This window comes from Silene latifolia, chromosome 4 (genome assembly GCF_048544455.1).
Source record: "Silene latifolia isolate original U9 population chromosome 4, ASM4854445v1, whole genome shotgun sequence".
Taxonomy (NCBI): Eukaryota; Viridiplantae; Streptophyta; class Magnoliopsida; order Caryophyllales; family Caryophyllaceae; genus Silene; species Silene latifolia.
In genome coordinates this window covers 110,049,594-110,074,192 of record NC_133529.1, presented here as the reverse complement: position 1 = coordinate 110,074,192, position 24,599 = coordinate 110,049,594, and the positions used below count along the sequence as shown (strand labels likewise).

Below are 24,599 nucleotides of genomic sequence, written 5' to 3'. Positions count from 1 at the left end.
ACACATAATAATTCGATGAACATAACTGGAATGATAATAGTTTAAACGCAATAGTAATAGCATTACTAACAGTATCCTCCACTATAAAATGGGGCCCCCTTCCTTTAACATGACCCCAATAACACCAACCCACAAAAATGAAATGAGAATAATTTAAGGGCAGCAAAAGCGCGTAATAACGACGCTCTACAGAAAAGCAGTGTACGGACTGTATGTCGGGTAGTGGCCTCGTACGTTGGATTTTGGCGCTACAATAATGAACTCTTGGCTTAATCAATGCGCTTTGGTAATTTCCCCCACTCGCAACAAACTAACGCGTGTATTACAGTCTCCTAAATCAATTAAGGTCATTCTCTCACACATTTTTTAACGTCCCTCATTTCTCTCTCTTTCTCTCTCTCTGCCTTCTCCTGAATAATTATTTTTACAAAAAAAAATGAATCCTCTGAAATTGGAGAAAACTTTGTTCCTAAAAATGATGATGTAACAAACCCCACCCTAACCTTGACGAAAATTACTCTCATCATTTTAATCTCATGGAATATCGCTGCAACTGTTTCTTCCGGCAAACGGAATTATTAATTTAATTTTAATATTAATTAATCAAATACAACCCCGCCATTTTTATACCATTTTTTTAATATTATTATACAATTAAATACCCGTATTGTTAATTCCGACGAGAGAATGTCGGGTGTGGGGGAGGGCGGAGGAGTTGTGGGTGTGGTTGTGGGTACGGCGGAGGAGGCGACGGCGAAGGCGGTTCACAAAAGGTATGAAGGGTTGGTGATGGTTAGAAATAAGGCTGTGAAGGGTAAAGGAGCCTGGTATTGGGCCCACCTTGAGCCATTGTTGGTTCATAACACCGACACTGGTTTACCTAAGGCCGTCAAGCTCAAGTGTTGTTTATGCGAAACCATGTTTAGTGCTTCTAACCCATCTCGTACGGCTTCTGAACATCTTAAAAGAGGGACTTGTCCTAATTTCAGCTCTCCAGGGACCACTCCTCGCCCTGTCTCATCTATTAACCCCACTGTCGGTGCTCAGGTTGGTTCGGATGGTGTCGTTGTCAAGGTTGAGACTTTACCGACTCCAGCTCCGACCCCGCAGTATAACCACCGTAAGAGGAGTTCCTCCTCCTCGTCTACCGGTGGTGGTGGTGGTGAGAAAACGCGCAATAATAACAACAACAACAACAACAACGCGCCGTCTTACGTGCCGCCCATCAGTGTGGTGGACCCGACAAGATTGTCTTCGGCGGAGATGTGTTTTTCTAGTGGTGCATTAGTAGTTCACCCACAACAACCGCACTCCATCTTCCAGCATGTGACATCGCCACTAGGAAGCGGCGGCGGCGGTGGTGGTGGTGGTGGTGGTGGGGGAAGGAGTGATGGTGTTTCGGATGCTAAGATGTTTGAGGACAGTATAAAGAGGTTGAAGAGTCCAAAAGCATCAGCTGGACCCACATTAAGCAAGTCACAAATTGAGTGTGCCCTTGATTATTTGAGTGATTGGGTGTATGAGTCATGTGGGTCTGTATCCTTTTCAAGCCTTGAACATCCAAAGTTCAAGTCTTTCCTTCAACAACTTGGTTTAATTCAGGTTTCTAAGAGGGATTTTTATGGGTCTAGGTTAGATTCTAGGTTTGAGGAAGTCAGGAATGATTCCGATACTAGAGTTAGAGATTCCATCTTCTTCCAAATCGCCTCTCATGGTTGGAAATCCAAAACCGCTTCTTCCGACCATAATTTGGTGAATGTCACTGCTAATTTGCCCAATGGCACTAGTGTTTACCGGAGGGCTGTGTTTACCCCACCTGAAGCCTCACCCAAATTTGCAGAGGAAGTGTTGTGGGAGACGATTGCGAATATTTGTGGGAATTCAGTTCACCAGTGTGTTGGAATTGTGGCTGATAAGTTTAAGAACACGGCGTTGAAGAATTTGGAAAGTCGGTATCATTGGATGATTAACTTGTTATGTCAATGTAAAGCGTTCAATAGCTTGATCAAGGATTTCTATAGGGAGCTTCCTTTGTTTAAGAATGTTGCTGATAGTTGCATTAAGCTGGCTAACTTAGTTAGTAGCAAGACCCTTAGGGATTGTTTTCATAAATACCAATTGAGGGATTACGGTCTATGTGGGTTTCTTAGACTGCCCATGAAAGAGCATGAAATTTCGTGTTTTGAGCATGTTTGTGTTATGATTGAAGACATAATGAGCTCAGCCCGGGTTCTCCAGTTAGTACTCTTAGATGAATCATACAAGATAGCATCCATGGAAGATCCAATTGCGAGGGAATTTGGGGAGATGATCCGCGATGTTGGGTTTTGGAACGACTTAGAAGCAGTGCGGTCATTGGTGAGGCTTGTGAAAGATATGGCTGATGAATTTGAGACGGAACGTCCTCTAGTTGGCCAATGCTTACCCTTATGGGAAGAGGTTAGGATCAAGGTGAAAGATTGGTGTGCCAAGTTCCACATTGCTGAAGTATTGGCAAATAAAGTGATTGAGAAGCGGTTTAGGAAGAACTATCACCCTGCTTGGGCAGCTGCTTATATACTTGACCCGTATTACATGATTAAAGACACGAGTGGGAAGTACCTTCCTCCATTCAAGTATTTGTCGCCCGAGCAACAGAAGGATGTACATGACTTGGTCACTAGATTAGTGTCTAGAGAAGAAGTTCCAATTGCAATGAGTGAATTGATGAGATGGCGGTCAGAAGGGCTTGACCCGGTTTACGCACAGGCTGTACAATTGAAGCAAAGAGACCCTAACACCGGAAAAATGAGAATTGCTAATCCTCAGGGAAGTAGGCTTGTTTGGGAGACTTATCTGCCCGAATTTGAGTCACTTGGGAAGGTGGCAGTTAGGCTTATCTTCCTCCATGCTTCGGCTCGTGGGTTCAAGTGTAATGAATCTTTCTTGAAATGGGTTCAAACTCATGGTCGTTCGAGGCTAGCCTTAGATAAGGCTCAAAAGATCATCTTTATTGCAGGTCAATCCAAGCTTGAGAGGCGGGATTTCACTAGTGAAGACGATAAGGATGCTGAACTCTTTGCATCAGTCAATGGTGAGGATGATGTTCTAAATGAGGTTTTTGTTGATCCATGATATGTCATCGTTGCACTTGTTGGGTCTAGAATTATGTTATTTCGTAGGATTTATTGAATTCTTTTAGCCGCTTGCTACTATCCTTCTGCGTTGTATCTGATATTTAGGACCAGCATTGTGGTATAAGAAGCTGCTAAATTAGTAGGATGTTGAATTTTGTATTTATTCTTGTGTTTTATAAGCCTGAACCGAGTCGTTATTGTTCCTATCATGTTAATGACTTGGAGCCTTTTCAGATTTAGCAAAAATGGTATTTTTCCTATGTGAGGATTTCTCATAAGGAGGAAGCTGTAATCTTTGGTTCTGAAGTATAACATGTTTCCAAGGGGACAGCTTTTTGTTTCTCCTTTACATTATATTCAAAGTTTATTTTTCAGTCGATTTACGTTTAAGTCTGCAATGCCATGTCTGTTGCATTGCTATGTTCTTACTTTCACGGCGTAAATTTCTGCCATTTCTACATTCTTTTTACAGAGTACTTAGAATTTACCTGTGTTATCTTGACAATGACATTGTCTACTGTCATTCTGTTCGAAGATTTTTACCAAAGGAGTAGAAAAAGGTGTCTTTTTCTCAAGTTACTCTTGCTAATTGCTTGGTTATTTACGTTTAGAAATTATTGTCAAAGCGTGAAAGTCGTCTTGTTTGTCAATGTCAATTCATGGCTTTTATGTTGCTTGGCCATCGTCGTTGAATTGTTCCCTGTTGTTTTTGCTAGTTGTTAATCGTACCATTCCTGTGTTTTTTCCCTTAGCTAATTGTTGGTTTTGCTTCCCCACACCACTTTTGCTTTCCGACATCTTTCCTCTTAAAGTTGCACCATTTTTGCTCCATTATTCTACTATTACTAAAACTAAAGTCAAATTGTTAAAAGGACCAAAAGTGCAATGCTGATCTTTTTTTTCCTCTCTTATCATTTTGTATGGCAGAAGCTTCTGACTCTGATGCTGTTGGATTAGAAAGGCCTCCTTAATAAATAGGATCACCAAGATTCATACTATTGGTGAAGGGAAAGGTTGTACTCCCTCCATTTTAGCGACTATCTCTAATTTTCAAATTTCCCCTCACAGAAAACACGAGGGCTTACTGACTGAAAATGGATGGAGTACCGAAGCAACATACGATGTTGGATTTCAGAATTCGTAGTACAGGGTTATAATTTTAGCTGGAGCAGGTTTCCGATATCAAAGGAAGTGGAAGTCGTGTTCGAAACTTTGGTGGTTGGCATGGTTTAAGAAAAATGAAACAAAATAAAGTGATATGTGGTGTCATGATATCAAATCAAAGCTTTATAAAGAAATTAGCTTAGGTTTGAAAAGAAGCAGCTCATAATTTTGATACAGCCAGGGACCCCAAGGACTGTCGAGTCGGAAACGATTAGTTGATAACTTGATAGGTCTGAAAGAGATCTTGCAACCTATTCCAATTGTTTTTTTTCTTTTTTTGGTGGTAATCTTGTGATTTATTATAGTTAGCAGTTGATATAGGAGGTATCATAATCAAGAATTGAGTAGGTTAATCACAATTTTAGGGGATGTACATTTCTTCCATTTCAAGTTTGGAACTTTTTAAGTAGTCATGCATTATTTGCCTAGCTTTGTGTCAGTGTCCTCATTCTTTGTTTAGTTATGAATCAATCATTATGGGATGAGTCTTTGTCAACTTGTTTATGCAGGAAATGACATGTTTGTTTAAATAGTTTCACATTGGAACATGCTTCAGTTACAATTTTTGTCTAATCATTTGTGACCTGACTTCTTCTTAGCAACAGATGTTCAAAAGAACTACGGAGTAAAATATTGCAGAAACTGATTATGTGATGCTACTATGGAACTGCATTATTAAACTATTCACCTAGGTTGAGGTTTTGAGGATTTGTTTGTTTTTTTCCATGTTTGCATGTGTGGATTAGAGCAACAGTCAGAAGTCAAAACGAAGAATTTGTGTTGATTGACCCATGCGCCCATGCTCCAACAATGACGCACTGCCAATTGACAATTGAATTCCTTGATATGCTTTAACAATGTAATTGATGTATCGGGGTGTCCATTCGCCACCGTCCACCTACGCCACCGGCCTACCACCGCCCAACAACCAATCTCTCAAATTGAGAATTTACAATTAGCCACAAACCCTAAATTAAAACAAAAAAAATTATTAAAAAAAAACATCAGTTTGATTCACAGTTGTTCAATTAAAATGAATTAAATACATGTTTTTATTTTCAAATTATCATCCATAATTGAAAAAATATGATTTATTTAAGAGGTGGTATTATTAGTTCTGGAGAGAATTAGGTGTAGAGATATTGTTAGGGGAAGGGTAAAGAAATGAAAAATATTGAGCAAAAAGTACTAAGTTGAGTAAAAAAAACATATTGCGAAAATAAACTACGTTAATGCTTGATTGCCAAAGAAAGATATCATATCATAGAGACATGGAGTTAGAATACCATACTTGCTCATAGGTGTTTGGTTCGATCCTCCAATTGTGTTCGAAACTTTTTTTTTCTAGATTTATAATATTATTTACTCACATTTCACCAACAAAAAAAACATTTTTTTTTGAGGAAAAATATTTTATTTATTCATTAATCATTAATCGAGTCCGACACTAAGGCAGTTAATGCGGTTGTAACTTACGTACTTTTAACCCCTTAACTAGCCTCGTTTCCCATGCTATTTGTGCCAATTAGGTTCTTTAGTCTACCTCATGGATGCCTTGTTGTGAGTTGAAGGGGCGGAGTAAGACCCGCTAATTGTCTCGTATCGGATATGCTATTAGGATTAGTTTAAATAAAGTTCTTAGTTTTAGTCACCTCTTTACTGGGGACGGGCAAATGTTCGGTTTGGGGATATTTGATGCGGTTCTAATTTACGTTCTTTTATCCCGTTAACTAGCCTCGTTTCGCATGCTATTTGTGCCAATTAGGATCATTTCTTTAATCTTTAGGTTCCTATTTGTTATTCTATGAGATTTTATGTCTTTTGGAGGAAATGAAGAAAAATGGTCGGAAATCACGTTGTATATACCTCGGTTTCGCACCTCTCGCCAACCACCCAGTGATGATTGGACCGCATGCTTAACATTTGTCGCGATTTTATGAAATTTCGTAAATTCGTCAATAAATGGTAGCTCAAACGCTCATGTCAACCCCTTTGGTCGTCATCTACGTGCCGATATGGTCATTTTGACAGTAATTAGAGTTCATTTGGACTCCGGGTTAAGAACCGTATTCATTTTCTAAAAGTGTCTCAGTCCAAGTCGGGTTTTTCTGGAATTTCTATCGCGCTAATATATTTAATATTATTTTTGACGAAATATCTTGCCTTGCGGAATAAGGAAGTCACGTATCTTCCGCTTTCTTATTCTAAACCGCGGAAATCTTTCTTGCTGCGAAGGAAAGCCTTCATGAAGAAACGCAGCGGGTGTTGCGCCTTCATGTGCCTATTTTTGGGCTGTATTTCCAACGGTTTCGAATATTTTCTGGATCCTTTTGTGAAAACTATACATAAAGAGCTTCGTTCGTCATTGTTTTTCACGCGAGTGTCCGCCCTTCTCTTCTTTCTTTGCATTCTAGACCATGCTATTGCTTTTTGACAATTACATGCTTGATCAATCGACCACGTAAGCCCGAGTCATTTCGTGGTTCCCGTCTCATTTGCCTGACCGACCAATTTGACCAACTACACAATCAATCAATCTTTTAATTTTTTTTTTTTCAAAAAGTTTTCATTTCATTTCATATTTGAAAAAAAATTCAATTTTGCAATAATATCACACTAGACAATTGACAGGCTAATCGCACACCTAATCAAAAATAAACCAACTGGCCTAAACTAATGCAACAAAGGGAGTCAAGATCGAATCCACAGGGAGACAATTGTGTTCTATTTGCTTAACTAAAATCTATCTAAGTAACCAAATTGGGGGGTTGTTTGTTTACTAAACTATAAGTAGTGAAGGCAAGATAAAAGGGATTTAAAAGAATGAGTTTAACAAATATAGGGGAAAATAGCTAGGACTGTCGGTTCATCACGGTCTACAACGGCCAAAGGTAGGGTGTAAGGTCAACAAAAATACGGTCTGAAGGGTAATGAACAGGTCCTCTCGGTCCAGTATTCACCCTAAAATACTTCTAATTTGCTCTCGCTCTAATTAGGGTAATCTATTGTTCGTAGCAAGTCTCTACCCCTTCCAATCTCTCGATCAAGGTCAAGGTTCAACAATATGGTCAATTAATCACATGCATTTAATTAATCAAACCGCAATTAAGATGCGACGATTAACAATTCAACGTACTAAATATGCAAGCCTTAATATCCTAACAGAAAATCTCCATATAACTGTGGCTCCCCTAAATCCTAGCATAAGAAATTAGCTACGCATATTCGGAATAACAACGATAACAATAGTAGGGAATAAAATAAAATTAAACATGATGAAGATCTTGAAATAATAATTAAACATAAACTAATACTAATAGTAAAAGGAACAAATGGAAGGCTGAGAGAATTAAATGAAAAACAAAGAGGAAATTGATTACCGAAATTAAGGAATGAATTACAAGTTTCCGCATTCGAAAGTTTAAGCAAAAGCAACGTAGAAGAAAGTTTAACAGTAAAAAAATATCCTAATAATGTTTACTAAGTCCTTCTTAAATAACAAGAGGAGTAAATTATTAATCAAGCAACTAATGGCCCGAAATTATAAAGCAGATTTCGACCAAAGTAGAGATAAGTCGATCGACCAATCAGAATAGTCGATCGGCCATTCTTCGTCGCGCAGTTCCTGCAATGCGCACTGAACTTCAAACGGCCGCCATTTATTCGTTACTTGAGAAAATAGAGCGTTTTCGGTGGCGTTAGAAAGCTAACAAGACAAGATTTCATCTCCAATTTTCATCACTTGATTATCATTTGTAGAACTCTAGTTATGGCTCTTCAAAGTAGGCACTAGCAATGTGAAGCTTTTAACGTCACTCCAAACTATCACCAATTACCAAGTAAAGGTCTAACTCACCCCTTAACCTATTAAAATGTTTGATAGGCTTCCTTAGGAGTAGGAAGTCTGGTCTATAGCTCTTTAAAATCTCCATATGCTCAAGAATTAGCTTGTAAAGGCATACTTTGGACACTTTTCCTGCAAAAACCAACATACAATACCAAAGTAACAAAAGCGGGGGAAATGGCATATAAAACGACTCCTATAAGTACAATATGGAAGCTAAATGCTATGTCAAATGAATCAGTAAGTGTATACAAAATGCACTTATCAACAATACAAACATCTAATCTAAGCACACAAATTATCCATCATAATTGAATAATCTTTGTGCTTAGTAAGCATGAACATTCTAACACTTACTACAAACTTAATTAAAAAAATTACCAACATAATTAAAAAATGCACAAATTCTTATTCAAGACGGGTTTTCCCGCCTTGTAATTTCCTTTAGATAGTACTCTAGTATTGTTTGACTTTTCAATAGAATTAACCATGTAATCCGGGTTTGATATGGTCTTGACTTTTCAAAGAAATGAACCAATAATGTGATGTAAAAAAAGTAGGGTAAATTCTTATTTCAGACTGGCTATTTCCCGTTTGAAATAAAATGGATTAAATGTAGCTATTCATGATCAAACGTTATTATTTTCTGATAAAATTTTACCATTATTTTCAGGGTAAAAGTGACAACTTTAGTTATAACATTTTGTCATTAAATGGTATATTCTATTAAAAATGGTGACATTTAGTCCGTCTTATTTTAGACCGTCTGAAGCGAGACTTGTTGAAAAAGTAGACATAAATGAGCAATGACAAACATTGGCACACTACTCCATTTGTGTCTTGATCATCATCATTCACACTAATCCATCATGTGTAAAATTTTGTAAGTTCATACTATAATATTGAATGATATTATAATTATAAATTTCAAATAAGTATTTATATATTTTTTATACATGCCCGTACAATTTTGTACAGATTCTAAGCTAATTTAAATAGTACATGAACATTGACAATAATTGTGAAAAATTTTATTAACTAAGAAAATCCTTGAGAGAGAAAAATCCTTGAGAGAGAAAAATCCTTTGCAAATTTTGAATGCAGGAACCCAACCAGGGTCTCCCGCCGGAAACTAGTATCAACCCGGCTTTCACCTTCACGGTTGGGAACACGACGGCCAGTCATCCTGGCTCCTCTTTTCCCCCTCTCCCAAAAAATTCGAAAAGAAAGACGATGCACATAGAAACATTTCGTGCTGAGTCCCCAAGGAATCAATCCGATTCTCCTCCGGCTGGCAAAACCAGTGAATCCGTTGAACAATCCGCGGCAATATCATATAAGGAGAAGGTGCAAGGGTTTGGGTCTGATTTTGATTCATTAGAGGATCTGTCTTTGGATGATATCGATTTAGACTCAGAGGATGACATTGAAGATGGTGATGATGATATCCTCTGTTGGGAAATGTGTCCTCAACAATAGGGCGATCAAATGATTTAAAATCATTATTAAATCTCATTTTAAAGAATACAATTGGGAAGTAATATTGTTACTGTCAACTGGTCAACATATATCGGTAATGATTGGCTGACTAGAGTTTGACATTACTTGTCGTGTGACGGTGGTGATCGATTGACCCCTAGGTCATACCTAAAGGGCAATACTCTTAATTGATTATTTAATTAATCGTATAATGTTGCGAGTTAATTAAATTACTTGAAAATTGACGGACGATTTTGGAAGTAAAATTTACGTATCAAATTGAAATGTGATTAAATGAGATACGGTCTGAGTAATTAAATTATATCATTACTCGGATGAAATTATTGTTTAAAGAAACAATCGGAATTGAATGATTTATTATAAATACAATCTGTTGTGATTTATAAATTGGTAAAATATTTTGGCACAAGTAATTATGAAATTACTAAGTCGGTTTTTGTATGTGACGTATTTTTATTAATACGTTGAATTTTTAATGTGTTAAAAATTACATAACAAATATATGTGACATGTGACATGTAACATATAGACAATTGACAAAAATAATATGGACTCCATATTAGATAAAAGTGCCGAAATAATGGAGGAGGATTAGGCTTAAATTATGTTTATATTTTAAATAGAAAACATAATGATTAAAAGCTATTAGTAGCCATGCAACCCTATTTATCTTGTGAAGACAAATATGGGCATGCATTGGCTCCCTAAAAGCCCCTCCCACCACCGGTTTTCCTAGTGCCTTTTAGAGAGTTTTCTCCTCTAAAAATTATTCATTCATTCACTTATTATTTTCTAGTGTTAGAAAGATAATTTCCTCTCTATTTTTATGATAAGTTAGAGAGATTATTTATTCCAAAAACTCTTCTCCTCTACCCGGTTTTAGGAGATTAAATACCAACTATTTTGGTTCAATTTTATAAGATTAATATTATACTAGATCCAATAATATTAATTAGATTAAGAGAAAGCCTTGGGTATAAAGCTTAGGGAGAGATCTTACACTTAGATCTTGTTCATCCATAAGGAAAGCTCAAGAACAAAAGAAAAGGAGATTTCTTTTGTGCCCTATAAAACCGAAACATCATTGTAAGGACATGATTTCTCCTCTATTTATATTGATGTTTGCATGCATAAAATCCGTTTTAATTTTATGACAAATTAGTTTAGACATATATGAGTATGTTAATATGTATATGAATCTACATTTCCTTCAATCGGTATCATGAGCCACGGTTGTTTGCATGCAAATTGGTTAAAAGTTTTTCCGAGTTATAAGAATAACAAAATAAAACTTGTAAATTTTGTGATTATGATATATCACGAAATCATTACATGCATGTTAATATTTCTGGTCCTAAAGTGTTTTGGGATATTTTGGTTAATTTTTCGGATTTTTATTGTTCATAATTTACAATAATGGCATTTAAATGTGATTTTATGAGTAAAAATGTCATTTTTGGTCTAAAACTTGCTATACTTCGAATTTTTCATTGATTTTTGGATATGTTGTGATACATATTATTTTGAGATAACCTGTAAATTTTCATAATTTTAGGACTTGTTATGCTCGAAAAATGGATTTTTCATTTTTAATTCGGATTTAAAGTGAAAAATAGGTTAATATGAGTTAAATTTCGAATCTGGTCATAGTTTTTTAATATGTTGTCACATGCAATTTTACAAGATGTGTGTAAAATAATTGGCCATAAAGAAGTCCTTATGCATGATTTATGGATTTTTGAAGAAAAATAGCATAAATAGTGACATTATTAGTTAAAAATTAATAAAACATAATCTATGACTTAGGAAAAACGTCTAAGTTGCCTTTTATTATCTTTTTCAGATCTAAAATTGAAAAGTTAATGAATATAATTTTTCCTCATGTTTTATGATTATTTTAGTAAAAATCGATAAACCGCAACATTGTTTTTCCCGGAAATTTTCGAAATTTTTAACCTAAGATTTTGAACATTATGAGTGTCATGGTATTTTTCCAGAATGTTCATGAATTTAAATTTCAAATTTTGAATTTATTTGAAGTTTTGTGATTTATTTGAAGTTTAATAGCTTATTTTTGTAATTTTTGGACTAATTTATGAACAATTTTAGTAATTTAAGTTAATTATGGTCAATTTATTAGTGAAGACTAAATTTTGAGTCCTAAGTGGTTAGGGTAATTAACTTATGCATAAATATGAGTTTATGTATTTTTGTGATTATAAAATGTTGAAATCACGCAAATCCGTAAAAACCGAGTAATATACGATATTGGCAATTTAAAGGCGATTTAGCATAAAATTGAGCATGTTCATACATATTATAATGCTGCATTTTTTCTTTATGATTGTCATAATTTTAATTTATGTAATTTTGAATTATGTAATTTTACTTAGTATGGCCTTAGATTTTAATTGGTATTTCCCGAAATGTATGGGAATATCGATTCGGTTGTAATTTTTATTGTGATCTCGTATCACCGTTTTGTAATTTAATAGATTTATTTTATTTTAGTTACATATGTATAATAGGAATTATGTAATTTATTATGTAATTTTATTCATTCCGGAGTTCCTAAAGACGGATTTCTTCAAGAATGGCGATACATAAAGACGGTGTTACATCGAGATGCGTGCCACAACCGAAGTTCAAGGGACCAATGGAGTTGGTTTCCGAATATGTAATAGTTAAAGAGTTTTTCTATTTTAGGAAGGCCATACTAGGATTTTTTTTTTCTTTTATGCTTGCATTTTATTTTATGTCACATGCATTGCTAAATCGCCATAACTAAACATGCATTGTCTTATCGAGTTCATCGACCGTGTCAATTAGAATTATCGTAGTTCACCGCTTTAGTTCACTTAAAACGTGATAGATAATAAATTGACATGACCTCTCGCTAAAACAATCAATTGAGACTAGCCTTACCAAATAGTAGAAACCATGAAAACCTATTTCGTGAGGGAGTGCACTCGGCCACACCGGGGTACAAACCTTGTTACGTAGGGGAAGTGGGTGATGAATGTTAATCCACCGAATTCATGTTGATGAGGGATGTATCGGCCACACCGTGCCCAAGTTAATGTGGGTTTGGATCATGGACACATTTATTCGAAATTTGGATTGAACTCAACAAAAGTATTTGATAAGGGATGTATCGGCCCCACCGTGCCCTTGTCGATGTGTTTTGGGCTAAAGATAATTGTTAATGTAATATTATCGACCAAGAGTTCTAAAAGTAGAATCGATTAAACGTTAATCCACCGAGTTATATTGATGAAGGATGTATCGGCCCCACCGTGCCTAAGTCGATATGAATTTGGGTCTTGGAATCATTTATCATAGTTGGGTAGAGGTCACTATGTAAATGCTATACTTGTTTACAAGTATTAATATAACGATGAATGTTTTGTTTTCCTTTATTCCGTTATCATATTGTTCTATTTCTTTACCACAATTCATATACGATATCATTTCGTTTTTGATTCAAATCTCCATTAAAATATCGTAACTAAAGACAAATATGAGTTTGCTTCTAAAACCTCAAATGAACCATTGCTAAGGATCTCTTGTAAAGAGTATAGATTAAAGTTATTCATTATCAAACAGGTTTTTGATTCTTGACTAACACATCTACTTGCAATGGATTGTTTTTCCATATACTTAAATGCATTAAGTACATCGAAGCGATAAAATTGTTTTGGTAATTAGTTTGTCAAGAATTCGTAATTGACCAAAATAACGCAACCACTTCAATGAAAGTTTTTAAGACTAAAACGAACAAATGAAGAGTAATCTTCATGAATTCAATTTTGCTTCTCAAAGCAAAGACTCATTGAAATGAGTGGGAACATTCTCTTAAACCGTTAAGATGAGAACGAGGTTCAAGAAGTAAAGATAATAATGGAATTGATACAAGGTAATGTTAAAGGTAAAGTTGTTGAGAATAACGATACTAAACCTATCAATCCCGACCGATAAAGTTTCCATTGTCTTAAAATGTTGGACACGAGAAAGGAAACTACCCCAAATTATTGAAGAATCAACAAGTTAGTTGTGGGACATCTAATGGGACCTTCTTCTTTAAATGTTTATTTGATTAAACATAAAATTTTGCTAATACTACTTCGTCAATATTAGAAACCGGTGGTGGTTTTCATCATTGTACTTGATACATAGGATGATTAGAATATGACGACTAGGAACAATGATATTGAGAGATAGAGTCATTGTGTAATCAATCTAGTTTTGGGTTTATAGTTGTACTTAATTATGACTATTAAGTGCATAAACTCTAAATAAGAATATAAACTTGTTAAGAGACAAAAGAGGTTTTCACTTTTTGTGACCCTATACACCACGATTTGATGAATGGCTAGCCCATTATCAAGGTGATTATATTCTAAACCAAACTAGAATGACATATCATGTAGATGATGTAAGATTCAAATTGGTAGCCCAAGATTAAACCTTAAATTTTGGAATGATGAACGCAAAGAGTTATCAAGTACTCTTGAAACCATTAGATCGTTAATGGTATATGCGTATCTTGTATTCAAAGCAAGATGTCTCGTGCCTTTTGGTTGAAAAGGAGATCGAGGTTATAAATCATTGATCCAAAATAGGTTGATCATTTTCTTTTACCAACGATTTAAGTTGATGCTAATGTGCTCACTTAATAAGGTAAATAGAGAAATCTTTGAAGAAGTTTAAAGAATTCAAGGAATCACGATTTAGTCGTGATGGGATTATCAAAGTGAAGACTTTGATATAAGCCAAAGGAAATGTGATATAGTATCACAAGTTAATCTCTCTTAGCACGCATTATGAAATAATGTGTGATTAGATAAGAAATCAAACGCTATTCGATATGGTTTGGATTTCAATCAAGTTACTTTGAGTTACTTGATCCTTTTGGGGATTTTATCATTTTTGTCTAAATTAATTTTTCCACTAAATCGAATCATATGAGATATGAAATGGTAAGGGTACCATGGTTGTAAGTTTTCACAAGAAACAAATGCTCATTTTTCCCTTTCAATTTTCACGAGTACGACGGGTTTGCGGCTCATGAAGCTGTCTTTCTAAAATACAAGTTTATTTTTAGAAGACAGTGGGAAGAAATTATTCAAAGAGCCACAAAGATGTTATGTCGCAAGAAACTGGTCTTTCTTGGCTACATGAGACGTTTTGTGTAAGACATTGTTTCTTCAAAACCTAGGAGGTTAAAATTCGTCACTTGTTAAAAATGATGAATTCATGTTACTTTTAAGAAAGTAAAGAGCTTATAACTTACAAAGAAATTGTTTGATTCAGATTGATTACTTCTGGAAAGTAATGAACATATGACTTACATAAGAGTGTTTAAGTCACAACTCAATACAAGGCTTAGAGCCATGAAAATCCAAAATAAAAGGCTTGATTAGTGACAAAGGGTTTTGCACTAATAAAGCGAGATTTCAAGGTTTGATTGGTTGCAAAGGGTTTTGCACCAATTGAAATGCTTAAGTCTATTTGGATCTTCTTAGGGATTGTGTTTCATTATTATGAAATACATAGCGAGTGAATCTAAAACCCACTTCTTCAATTAGAAGGAATGTATTCAATACATGTCTTGAGTTTTGAAGATTCTTGCAATCCTAAGATAATGTGAAACTTAAGAGAGGGTCTTAAGTAGGACATCAATGAGTTGGAATCAACATTTTTGGATCATGTGATAAAACACCTCAAGATAAGTCGAGAAGTTGTGTTTATACATGGAGTTTGGTGGGAGTTACGGAAATTTTAATTAGTCCGATATGTGGATGACATATTGATCATCGAGAATGATTTAAGACTTTTTGAGTAAAATAATACATCTTTAATATCTAGATTTATGCAGATAAATCCACATGATATTAGCGTCAGTAAGAAGTCTTATGTTGATAAGATTCATGACTAGTTCAATTAAATTGAACATATTTGATTGATTCCATTTGCTTCCGCTGCCGGATCAATTAAATGAGTAATGATGTATAACACTTCATATACTTTGAGTATGATGAACTGTTTTCAAAATCGAATTTAAGTAATCTTTACCTAGTATATAAAGATTACCCTTAAGTGCTTGCAGAAGCATTAAGGAAGTTAAGCAAAGTGTTTATGATGCAATTTTGTGTAAGGATGTTACACAAGTGACAATTGACAATTGAGATTGCGCATGGTTTCCGACAAAACCATAATCAAAACACATTAAGATGGTTAAGAGACCATTGCGGCTATGTTAATTAAGAAGTAGATTTTCTAGAATCGTTCTAGGCAATAAAGAACAATGAGAGATATTTATAACGGAAATTGAGTACACTTGCAATCATGAGATGTGCAAGAGGATGAGTCCCGTCACTGTGAAAACAGTGGGAGCTATTCTTAGGCTAGAGGACCTATGTCTTGATTGGATCTCGACACGTACTCAGAAAGTTTTGTGATGGAAAGGTGTACATTACAAAGGAAAACGAGTATGTAGTAAGGTTGAGTAAGGTACAAGAAATTGATAAAACCTACTAACCAAAGCCTTCTCAAAGGCTAAACATGATGAGTCATGTCATTTCAATTGAATTGAAATTAACAACTACATGCAAGATCAAATTAGATTATAGAAAATGAAATAGTAATCAGGCATTGACTATTCATATGTGATAATCGCATTTGTCGTTCGAGTTTTTCTCTAAAAACTCCTTTTATACTTTGTTACATCCAAACGGGTTGTAGTGACAAATTGAACCCCGTTAAAGTGAACACGGATTAACATTGTATTCGCCCATAGTCACTTGTATGAGGTGACGTCTCGAAGTGACTAGAGTGTGATGCGATTGATGGCAAGTTCAAGTGCCATAGAGTCATGTGAGATGACTAGTCGATCACATAGGCAGACTGTTAGGAACGTTTTGTCGGGCCTAATGACCGCTTATAGAGTTCTGGCAAATTTATATAGCCTGGTCGTGGCGAGAGCTGCTATAGTATTCAAATGAGTCGATTCTTTTGACTAAAGACTATTCACCTAAGATGGCTCAGTTTCAGATTAACTTTGATTTGTGTTACTACGACCTTCGTAAATGGGGTCAAATGGGCATATTTTGGGTTATGATGGCTGTGGCTAGTCGAAGGGAATGAGTGCGATAGGAATTGTCCATCCCCTTGTCAGGGTTATAACAATATCTCAGGGCCACTCGAGGAGTAATGAACTGTAAATGCGTGGCCACGCTCGGAAAGTATCCAGAGTGGATAAATCCGGTCAATCAGTTATTCTCCAGATCGAGGAAACCACTCTCGATATGATCACTTGCAAGTACGACCCGAAAGACACCTTGCATTGAGTGGGAGATAGTAATAGGACAAGAGAATTGGTGACGCACACTTGTCGAGGACAAGTGGGAGATTGTTGGGAAATGTGTCCTCAACAATAGTGCGATCAAATGATTTAAAATCATTATTAAATCTCATTTTAAAGAATACAATTGGGAAGTAATATTGTTACTGTCAACTGGTCAACATATATCGGTAATGATTGGCTGACTAGAGTTTGACATTACTGTCGTGTGACGGTGGTGATCAGTTGACCCCCTAGGTCATACCTAAAGGGCAATACTCTTAATTGATTATTTAATTAATCGTATAATGTTGCGAGTTAATTAAATTACTTGAAAATTGACGGACGATTTTGGAAGTAAAATTTACGTATCAAATTGAAATGTGATTAAATGAGATACGGTCTGAGTAATTAAATTATATCATTACTCGGATGAAATTATTGTTTAAAGAAACAATCGGAATTGAATGATTTATTATAAATACAATCTGTTGTGATTTATAAATTGGTAAAATATTTTGGCACAAGTAATTATGAAATTACTAAGTCGGTTTTTGTATGTGACGTATTTTTATTAATACGTTGAATTTTTAATGTGTTAAAAATTACATAACAAATATATGTGACATGTGACATGTAACATATAGACAATTGACAAAAATAATATGGACTCCATATTAGATAAAAGTGCCGAAATAATGGAGGAGGATTAGGCTTAAATTATGTTTATATTTTAAATAGAAAACATAATGATTAAAAGCTATTAGTAGCCATGCAACCCTATTTATCTTGTGAAGACAAATATGGGCATGCATTGGCTCCCTAAAAGCCCCTCCCACCACCGGTTTTCCTAGTGCCTTTTAGAGAGTTTTCTCCTCTAAAAATTATTCATTCATTCACTTATTATTTTCTAGTGTTAGAAAGATAATTTCCTCTCTATTTTTATGATAAGTTAGAGAGATTATTTATTCCAAAAACTCTTCTCCTCTACCCGGTTTTAGGAGATTAAATACAAACTATTTTGGTTCAATTTTATAAGATTAATATTATACTAGATCCAATAATATTAATTAGATTAAGAGAAAGCCTTGGGTATAAAGCTTAGGGAGAGATCTTACACTTAGATCTTGTTCATCCATAAGGAAAGCTCAAGAACAAAAGAAAAGGAGATTTCTTTTGTGCCCTATAAAACCGAAACATCATTGTAAGGACATGATTTCTCCTCTATTTATATTGATGTTTGCATGCATAAAATCCGTTTTAATTTTATGACAAATTAGTTTAGACATATATGAGTATGTTAATATGTATATGAATCTACATTTCCTTCATCCTCTGCCCTCGAATTTGCCTCACAAAAGAAGAAAAAACAATCCTTCGCAAACCATGGTGACACTCCCTCATCATCAAAATGTTCGATAAGAACATTGGGTACTTATCTCTCATGCGAAAACTTAATGCAAAATGGTCGATAAAGGGCAAACTTACCCTAACAGATCTCACGAATTCATACTATGTGGCGCGTTTCTCTTCTAAACAGGATTACGACTTTGTTATGACACAAGGTCCATGGATGATTGACGACCATTATTTGACAATAAGGAAGTGGATTCCAAATTTTGTTCCATCAGAGGACAGCATTACTAAGCTCACAGCATGGATTCGAATTCCGAACCTCCCTGTAGAATACTTTAATGCTACGTTCTTAAAGAAAATAGGGTCGAAAATAGGAGAAGTCATCCGTATTGACAACAATACTGCTACTGCACAGCGAGGTCAGTTTACTAGGTTGAGCGTTGAAGTTGACATATCCAAGCCTTTGCTGTCAAAATTTCGTCTATATGGTAAAGTGAATGGTATACAGTACGAAGGTCTCAAGATGATTTGCTTTAAGTGCGGAAAGCTAGGTCATTCAAGCGAAGGGTGTACAACGAAAGAAACTGTTATCACTGATATGGAAGTATTGAATCAAGATCAAAATTCAGAAAGGCCAAATAGTCCTCCTAGTGCACATTCACTTGAAGCAGGTCTTCGGCCTGAGGAAAGCGCGGATTTCGGTGACTGGATGATGGTGAAAAAGCCACCGCGGAGAAAACCGTCTGCTCAGACAACCCACCAACCCGGAAATTTAGGAAACAATAAACAAATATTCAATTACGGTCAATCAGCAAAGATATCAGGAACGAGATTTGGAGTACTGCAAAATAATCCCGAAGATAGTGCTACCCCGAATAATCCTCCCATAGTCCCTGTTTCTCTCCCAAATCCTAATACTGTTATCTCAAGGAATATTATTCAAGCTCCTAGAATCAAGCAAAAGATCGCTTCCCTAAATCAACGTACCAATAATCTTCTCTCACAAGCTAAATATTCCAAAAACAATATTTCCTATTCTAAAAAGGATTCTAATTCCCAAAACAATACTAATTTCCAAAGTAATAATATTCCAACTAATAAGAATAATATTTCCATTACCCCAACTCAAACTCTTCAAGATATTACTAATATCCCTATAGTCAAACCAAAATCTACCAATATCAGTAACCCTACAAAATCCTCTGTATCCTCGAACATTGTTATACCCGCGATTCCCAGTCGTACTCTGACTGGTACTGATGAATCCTCATCCGTACTTCTCCTATCTAGACCGCCCCCTCCCTCAACCTCGCTGCCTCCCACAAAACCCCCAGATAGAGATAATCCCACCAACTCAGGTAGTGACGATCTCAACTTGGCCGGAGATGGCGACCCCTTACCTGGGAATTATGATACGGGAGAGCCCAGTTATGGACATCAAATTCGAATTAATGAAGAACAATCCATCGAAGCTAGTGCTGGAATTATCGATACCATGGAGTATTGATAATGTTCTCAAGCTAGTAAGTCGTGCTTATCTATATTCTCTAAATTATCTACCTGTTCATATGAATACAAGGATTCCAAATTTGACACCCAACTTACCCCATATCACTTTTATGGTATGGAATGTGCAAGGCACGGGTAGTAAAAACAAAATTTCTGCCATTAAAGAAGTCGTGAGAACTTACAGACCTACTGTACTAGCACTAGTAGAAACCCATATGGGAGGGGATCATGCTATCAAATTGGGTAACATTCTCGGCTATGATGGCCATTCTAGAGTCAATGCTGTCGGCTTCAGCGGGGGAATTTGGATTTACTGGAATAAAGAAGTTGTCTCAGTCACTCCAGTAACAGAGCATATGCAGTATATCACTATAGAGGTAGCTAGGAATGGAGAACTTCCCTGGCTTTTCTCGGCCGTCTATGCGAGTCCTGACCCTACGAATAGGAGAGAGCTATGGTCCGAACTGGAAGCATTTGCAAGGAGTAATAACTGTCCTTGGTTGATTGCGGGGGATTTTAATGAAACTCGTTCCCTCAGTGAGAGACATGGGGGTGATCAGAATATGGCTAGACGTTGTGACCGCTTCAATGAGTGGATTGAGAACTGTGAATTGATCGAACTAGCATTTACGGGTCCGAATCACACTTGGGCTCGTGGGAAATCAGTAGAGACGCGGCAGAGTGCTCGTTTAGACAGAGCACTGTGCAGCTCGGATTGGGGACTTCGCTTTGAAGAGGCTATGGTTAGACATCTTCCTGCTATATCGTCTGACCATTGCCCGCTGTTTATTTCACCAAATGGATTTGCTCCGCTAAATGCTGTTAATCGTCCCTTTCGTTTTCAAGCATGTTGGTTAACTCATGAGGAATTTAAGAATTTTATTGAAACTAATTGGCCCTCTGAGGGTATTTTTCCGACCCGTCTTGGAGAACTTTCTCAAAAATTAAAGACCTGGAATGAAGAAATATTCGGCAATATTTTCCGCAAGAAGAAAGAATTAATGGCTAGGATTGAAGGATGTCAACGAGAACTTTCCTTATCCAGAGTGAGTTATCTTATCAAATTGGAAGCAAGGTTGAGAAAAGAATTGGCAGTAGTGATGGAACGAGAGGAATTGTTATGGTATCAAAAATCGCGTGTGGATTTTATTAAAGACGGAGATCGTAATACATCTTTTTTCCAAGTTAGCACGCTGATAAGAAGGTGGAGGAATCGTATTACTACTCTAAAAAACGCAGACGGTATTTTGACAGATGATCAGCTTGAAATAAAGAGAATTGTGATGGATTTTTATCAAAACTTGTATACGGACGAAGGACCAGCAGTTGATGAAGATGAACTTCCGTGGGGAATTTTCCAGGAATTTAATAATAAGGACTGGAGTTGGTTAACGAGACCGTTTCATGTTGCGGAAATTGAGCAAGTTATTAATCATATGGGATCTTTAAAAGCTCCGGGACCTGACGGGTTTCAAGCACTTTTTTATCAAAAAAACTGGGAATTAGTTCAAGCTTCTCTATGTGACATGGTTATAAAAGCTCTCGAAGGAAAAGGAATCCCAGAAGGGCTTAATGATACGCATATCGTTCTTATACCAAAGGTAAATTCTCCTGAATTTATTTCACAGTTCCGTCCTATAAGCTTATGCAATGTAGCTTATAAAATTATTAGCAAGACCCTAGCTAATCGTATTAAGAAGGTGTTGCCTCATGTTATTTCTGAGACCCAAAGAGGTTTTGTCCCGGGGAGACAAATTACAGATAATATCGTTATTTTTCAAGAAGCTATACACTCTATGCGAAAAAAGAAAGGTCAGCTGGGTTTCATGGCTATAAAAATTGATTTAGAAAAGGCATATGACCGTCTGAAATGGGACTTTATTCGAGATACAATGAATGATATGGGATTCCCAGGCCTTCTTGTGGATGTGGTTATGGAATGCGTAACATCTACACGTATGCAGATTCTTTGGAACGGGGAACCGACAGAACAATTCATCCCTTCTAGAGGGGTTCGACAGGGAGATCCTTTATCTTCTTACCTCTTTGTTATGTGCCTCGAGAAGCTACAACAAGCTATTGATCTAGAAGTGCGGAATAATAATTGGAGACCTATAGTCTTGGGTCGACATGGTCCAACTATTACTAATTTATTCTTTGCCGATGATATGGTATTATTTGGAGAAGCTACGGATGATCAAGCTCTAGTCATGCGACACGTTTTGGATCGTTTCTGTCAGGCCTCAGGAGAGAAAGTAAGTTTAGCTAAATCCCGAGTTTTCTTCTCAGGTAACACTGACGCTACTCGTAGAGCTTCTGTTAGCCAAGCTCTCGGGTTCGACGAGACAGATGACCTTGGTACTTATCTAGGAATGCCAACAATTAATGGAAGGGTGACTCGTCATACCTTTGCTCACTTGGAGGATAAAATAAATTCAAGGTTAGCTGGGTGGGCAACGAAACGCCTCTCTTTGGCCGGACGAGACACTCTAGTCAAGTCTACTTTGACCACTATAGCTAATTATAGCATGCAGACAGCGAAGATTCCTAAAACAGTTTGTGACTCGATTGATAAAAAAGCCCGTCGTTTCTTATGGGGTGGAGATGAAAATAAGAAGTCTATCCATCTTATTAACTGGGAAACAATTCAAAAGCCAAAATCTTGTGGGGGACTAGGAATTGTATCTGCAAGACAAGCTAATGCTGCGTTTCTTACCAAATTGGGATGGAGAGTTATTTCCGATCCCACAAGCTTATGGTCACGAGTTTTACGAGCTAAGTACTGCAACAACAGGTGTGATATTGATATTTTTCAAGCTAAACAAAATTCGTCTAATATATGGTCAGGTATTTCAGCACAAGCCAAGACTATTGTGAGAGGCACAGCCACGGCGGTAGGTAATGGTAGAAGAACCCTTTTCTGGGATCATTCTTGGGTGGATGGTATTTGCTTATCCGATCATAATATAGCTCCTATTCCCGAAGCTTCATTGGGTGCAACAGTTAGTGATATGTGGTGTGAACAGAATGGATGGAAATGGGAGTTATTTGCAGACCTTCTACCACAGAATATTCTTCAAAGAATTTCATCTATCTCTTTAACTAACGACCCGGATTTGGAAGATTCTCTTTACTGGCAGGGTACGTCATCCGGTAAATTCTCTCTAAAATCTGCCCTAGGTTACTTGAAAGGGTTTGACTATGATGATACTCCTGAATCTCCTGTCTGGTGCACTATTTGGAGACTTCCAGTCCAGCAAAGAATCCGTATGTTTATTTGGCTTGCGGCCCATGGTCGCTTGATGGTAAATTTTAATAGGGTAAGAATATAACAACCCGACCCGCCACCGTCGTAACACAACCCCGATAAGATGGGATGTGTACATTTGGGCCCATTATTTGTCCTCACTTAAACCCAAAAGCACAAGGCCTTGTTACTAAGTGGTGGGTGGAATTCTTTATAAACATATCAGAAGCTCTATATTTTCCCGATGTGGGACAAATTTTCTCTCAATCTCTTGGGATGTTACAAAGAAGAAATATGGGATCTGATCCTCTTTGTCCCCGTTGTAGTATGGGTGAAGAAACTGTTGAGCATCTTTTCCGTTCGTGCCCCGTCTCAAAACAAATTTGGCAGCTAGTTGGTATTAATTCTGCCAACTCTTTCTTCTATAATACGTCCTTCCCCACTTGGCTAGTTATGAATGCTAGTAACGATGTGGAGACATCAGTTGCGGATTGGCCTATTTATTTTGCAGTCACTTGCTGGTGGATTTGGAGATGGCGAAATAATGTAGTCTTTGGAAGAGATGGGGAGAACCCTATTGACCCTCGTGCTTTTCTTTATCAACAATTCGAGGCTACAAAACATGCTTTTGACCATCATAATATTTTTATTCCATCGCCACGATCCCGGGACACGGAGATTTTCATACGGTGGTTACCTCCACCCCACGGGTGGTCTTTATTAAACACAGATGGAGCTTCTAAGGGCAATCCAGGCCCAGCAGGTGGAGGAGGAATTTTTCGGGACGAAACCGGTAATTTCATTACAGCTTATTATTTTTCTTGTGGGGTTTGCTCTTCTATGAAAGCCGAACTCCTAGCCTTATTAGCCGGGTTGGAGAGAGCGAAGTTTCTTCGCATCTCTAGGCTCCTCATTCATATGGACAATTCCCCTTGTGTCACTCTCATCAATGAAGATCAACTAGTGAGCAACAGTCTAAAATTCATTGTTAAAAGATGCAAAGATTTGATAGCTGAGGACCATTGGAGGATCAAGCTGGAACATTCTTATAGGGAAGCAAACAGAGCTGCAGATTTCCTGGCTAATAAGGGAGTCAATTCTAGTACTTTAATTACGCATTTAGATTCTCCTCCTAGTGAGTTAAGCCCTATTCTTAGGGAGGATATTTTTGGGGTAGCTATTCCCCGTGTAATAGCCAGTAGTTAATTTTCGGGGCTTTGCCCCTCTTTCGCACCAAAAAAAAAAAAAGCTAATTTAAATAGTATAATTGTTAGGACATTCCCAATAATCCCATCATCCCATATCATATCATCAGCACATCACTTCCTTATTCCGCCATAATACTCGTTAGAAATCAAGTGCAGGAGCTTGGTCAATTAGAAATCAACTGTAAGATATTCCATAAAATAAATAAGTATTACATTAATATTTAATTAAGTTATTTTATGGAAATTAAGTTGGTCCATTGTATGGTGGAATTTACCTAGGATTTTGTTTCCACTATTGTCTCCCATAAGTTAC

General features: G+C 36.6%; 1 protein-coding gene across 2 annotated transcripts; it reads left to right on the top strand.

The window, feature by feature from the left end:
* The first annotated feature begins 140 nt into the window (after nucleotides 1-140).
* Nucleotides 141-4,683, top strand: LOC141653807 (uncharacterized). Of its 2 annotated transcripts, XM_074461665.1 has the most exons (2): nucleotides 141-3,073; nucleotides 4,044-4,683. In XM_074461665.1, exons 1-2 carry the CDS (start codon nucleotides 688-690, stop codon nucleotides 4,085-4,087), a joined length of 2,430 nt encoding a protein of 809 aa, XP_074317766.1. In that variant the 5' UTR covers nucleotides 141-687; the 3' UTR covers nucleotides 4,088-4,683. The 2 variants fall into 2 exon arrangements, with proteins under 2 accessions (XP_074317766.1, XP_074317767.1); XM_074461666.1 differs by lacking the exon at nucleotides 4,044-4,683 and having other exon boundaries at nucleotides 375-3,495.
* The last annotated feature ends 19,916 nt before the right edge of the window (nucleotides 4,684-24,599 follow it).

Coding starts and splice junctions, on each gene's coding strand:
- LOC141653807 (XM_074461665.1), top strand. CDS start 688: ATGTCGGGTGTGGGGGAGGGCGGAGGAGTTGTGGGTGTGGTTGTGGGT. Junction 3,074..4,043: donor ACTCTTTGCATCAGTCAATG/GTGAGGATGATG, acceptor TTTGTATGGCAG/AAGCTTCTGACTCTGATGCT.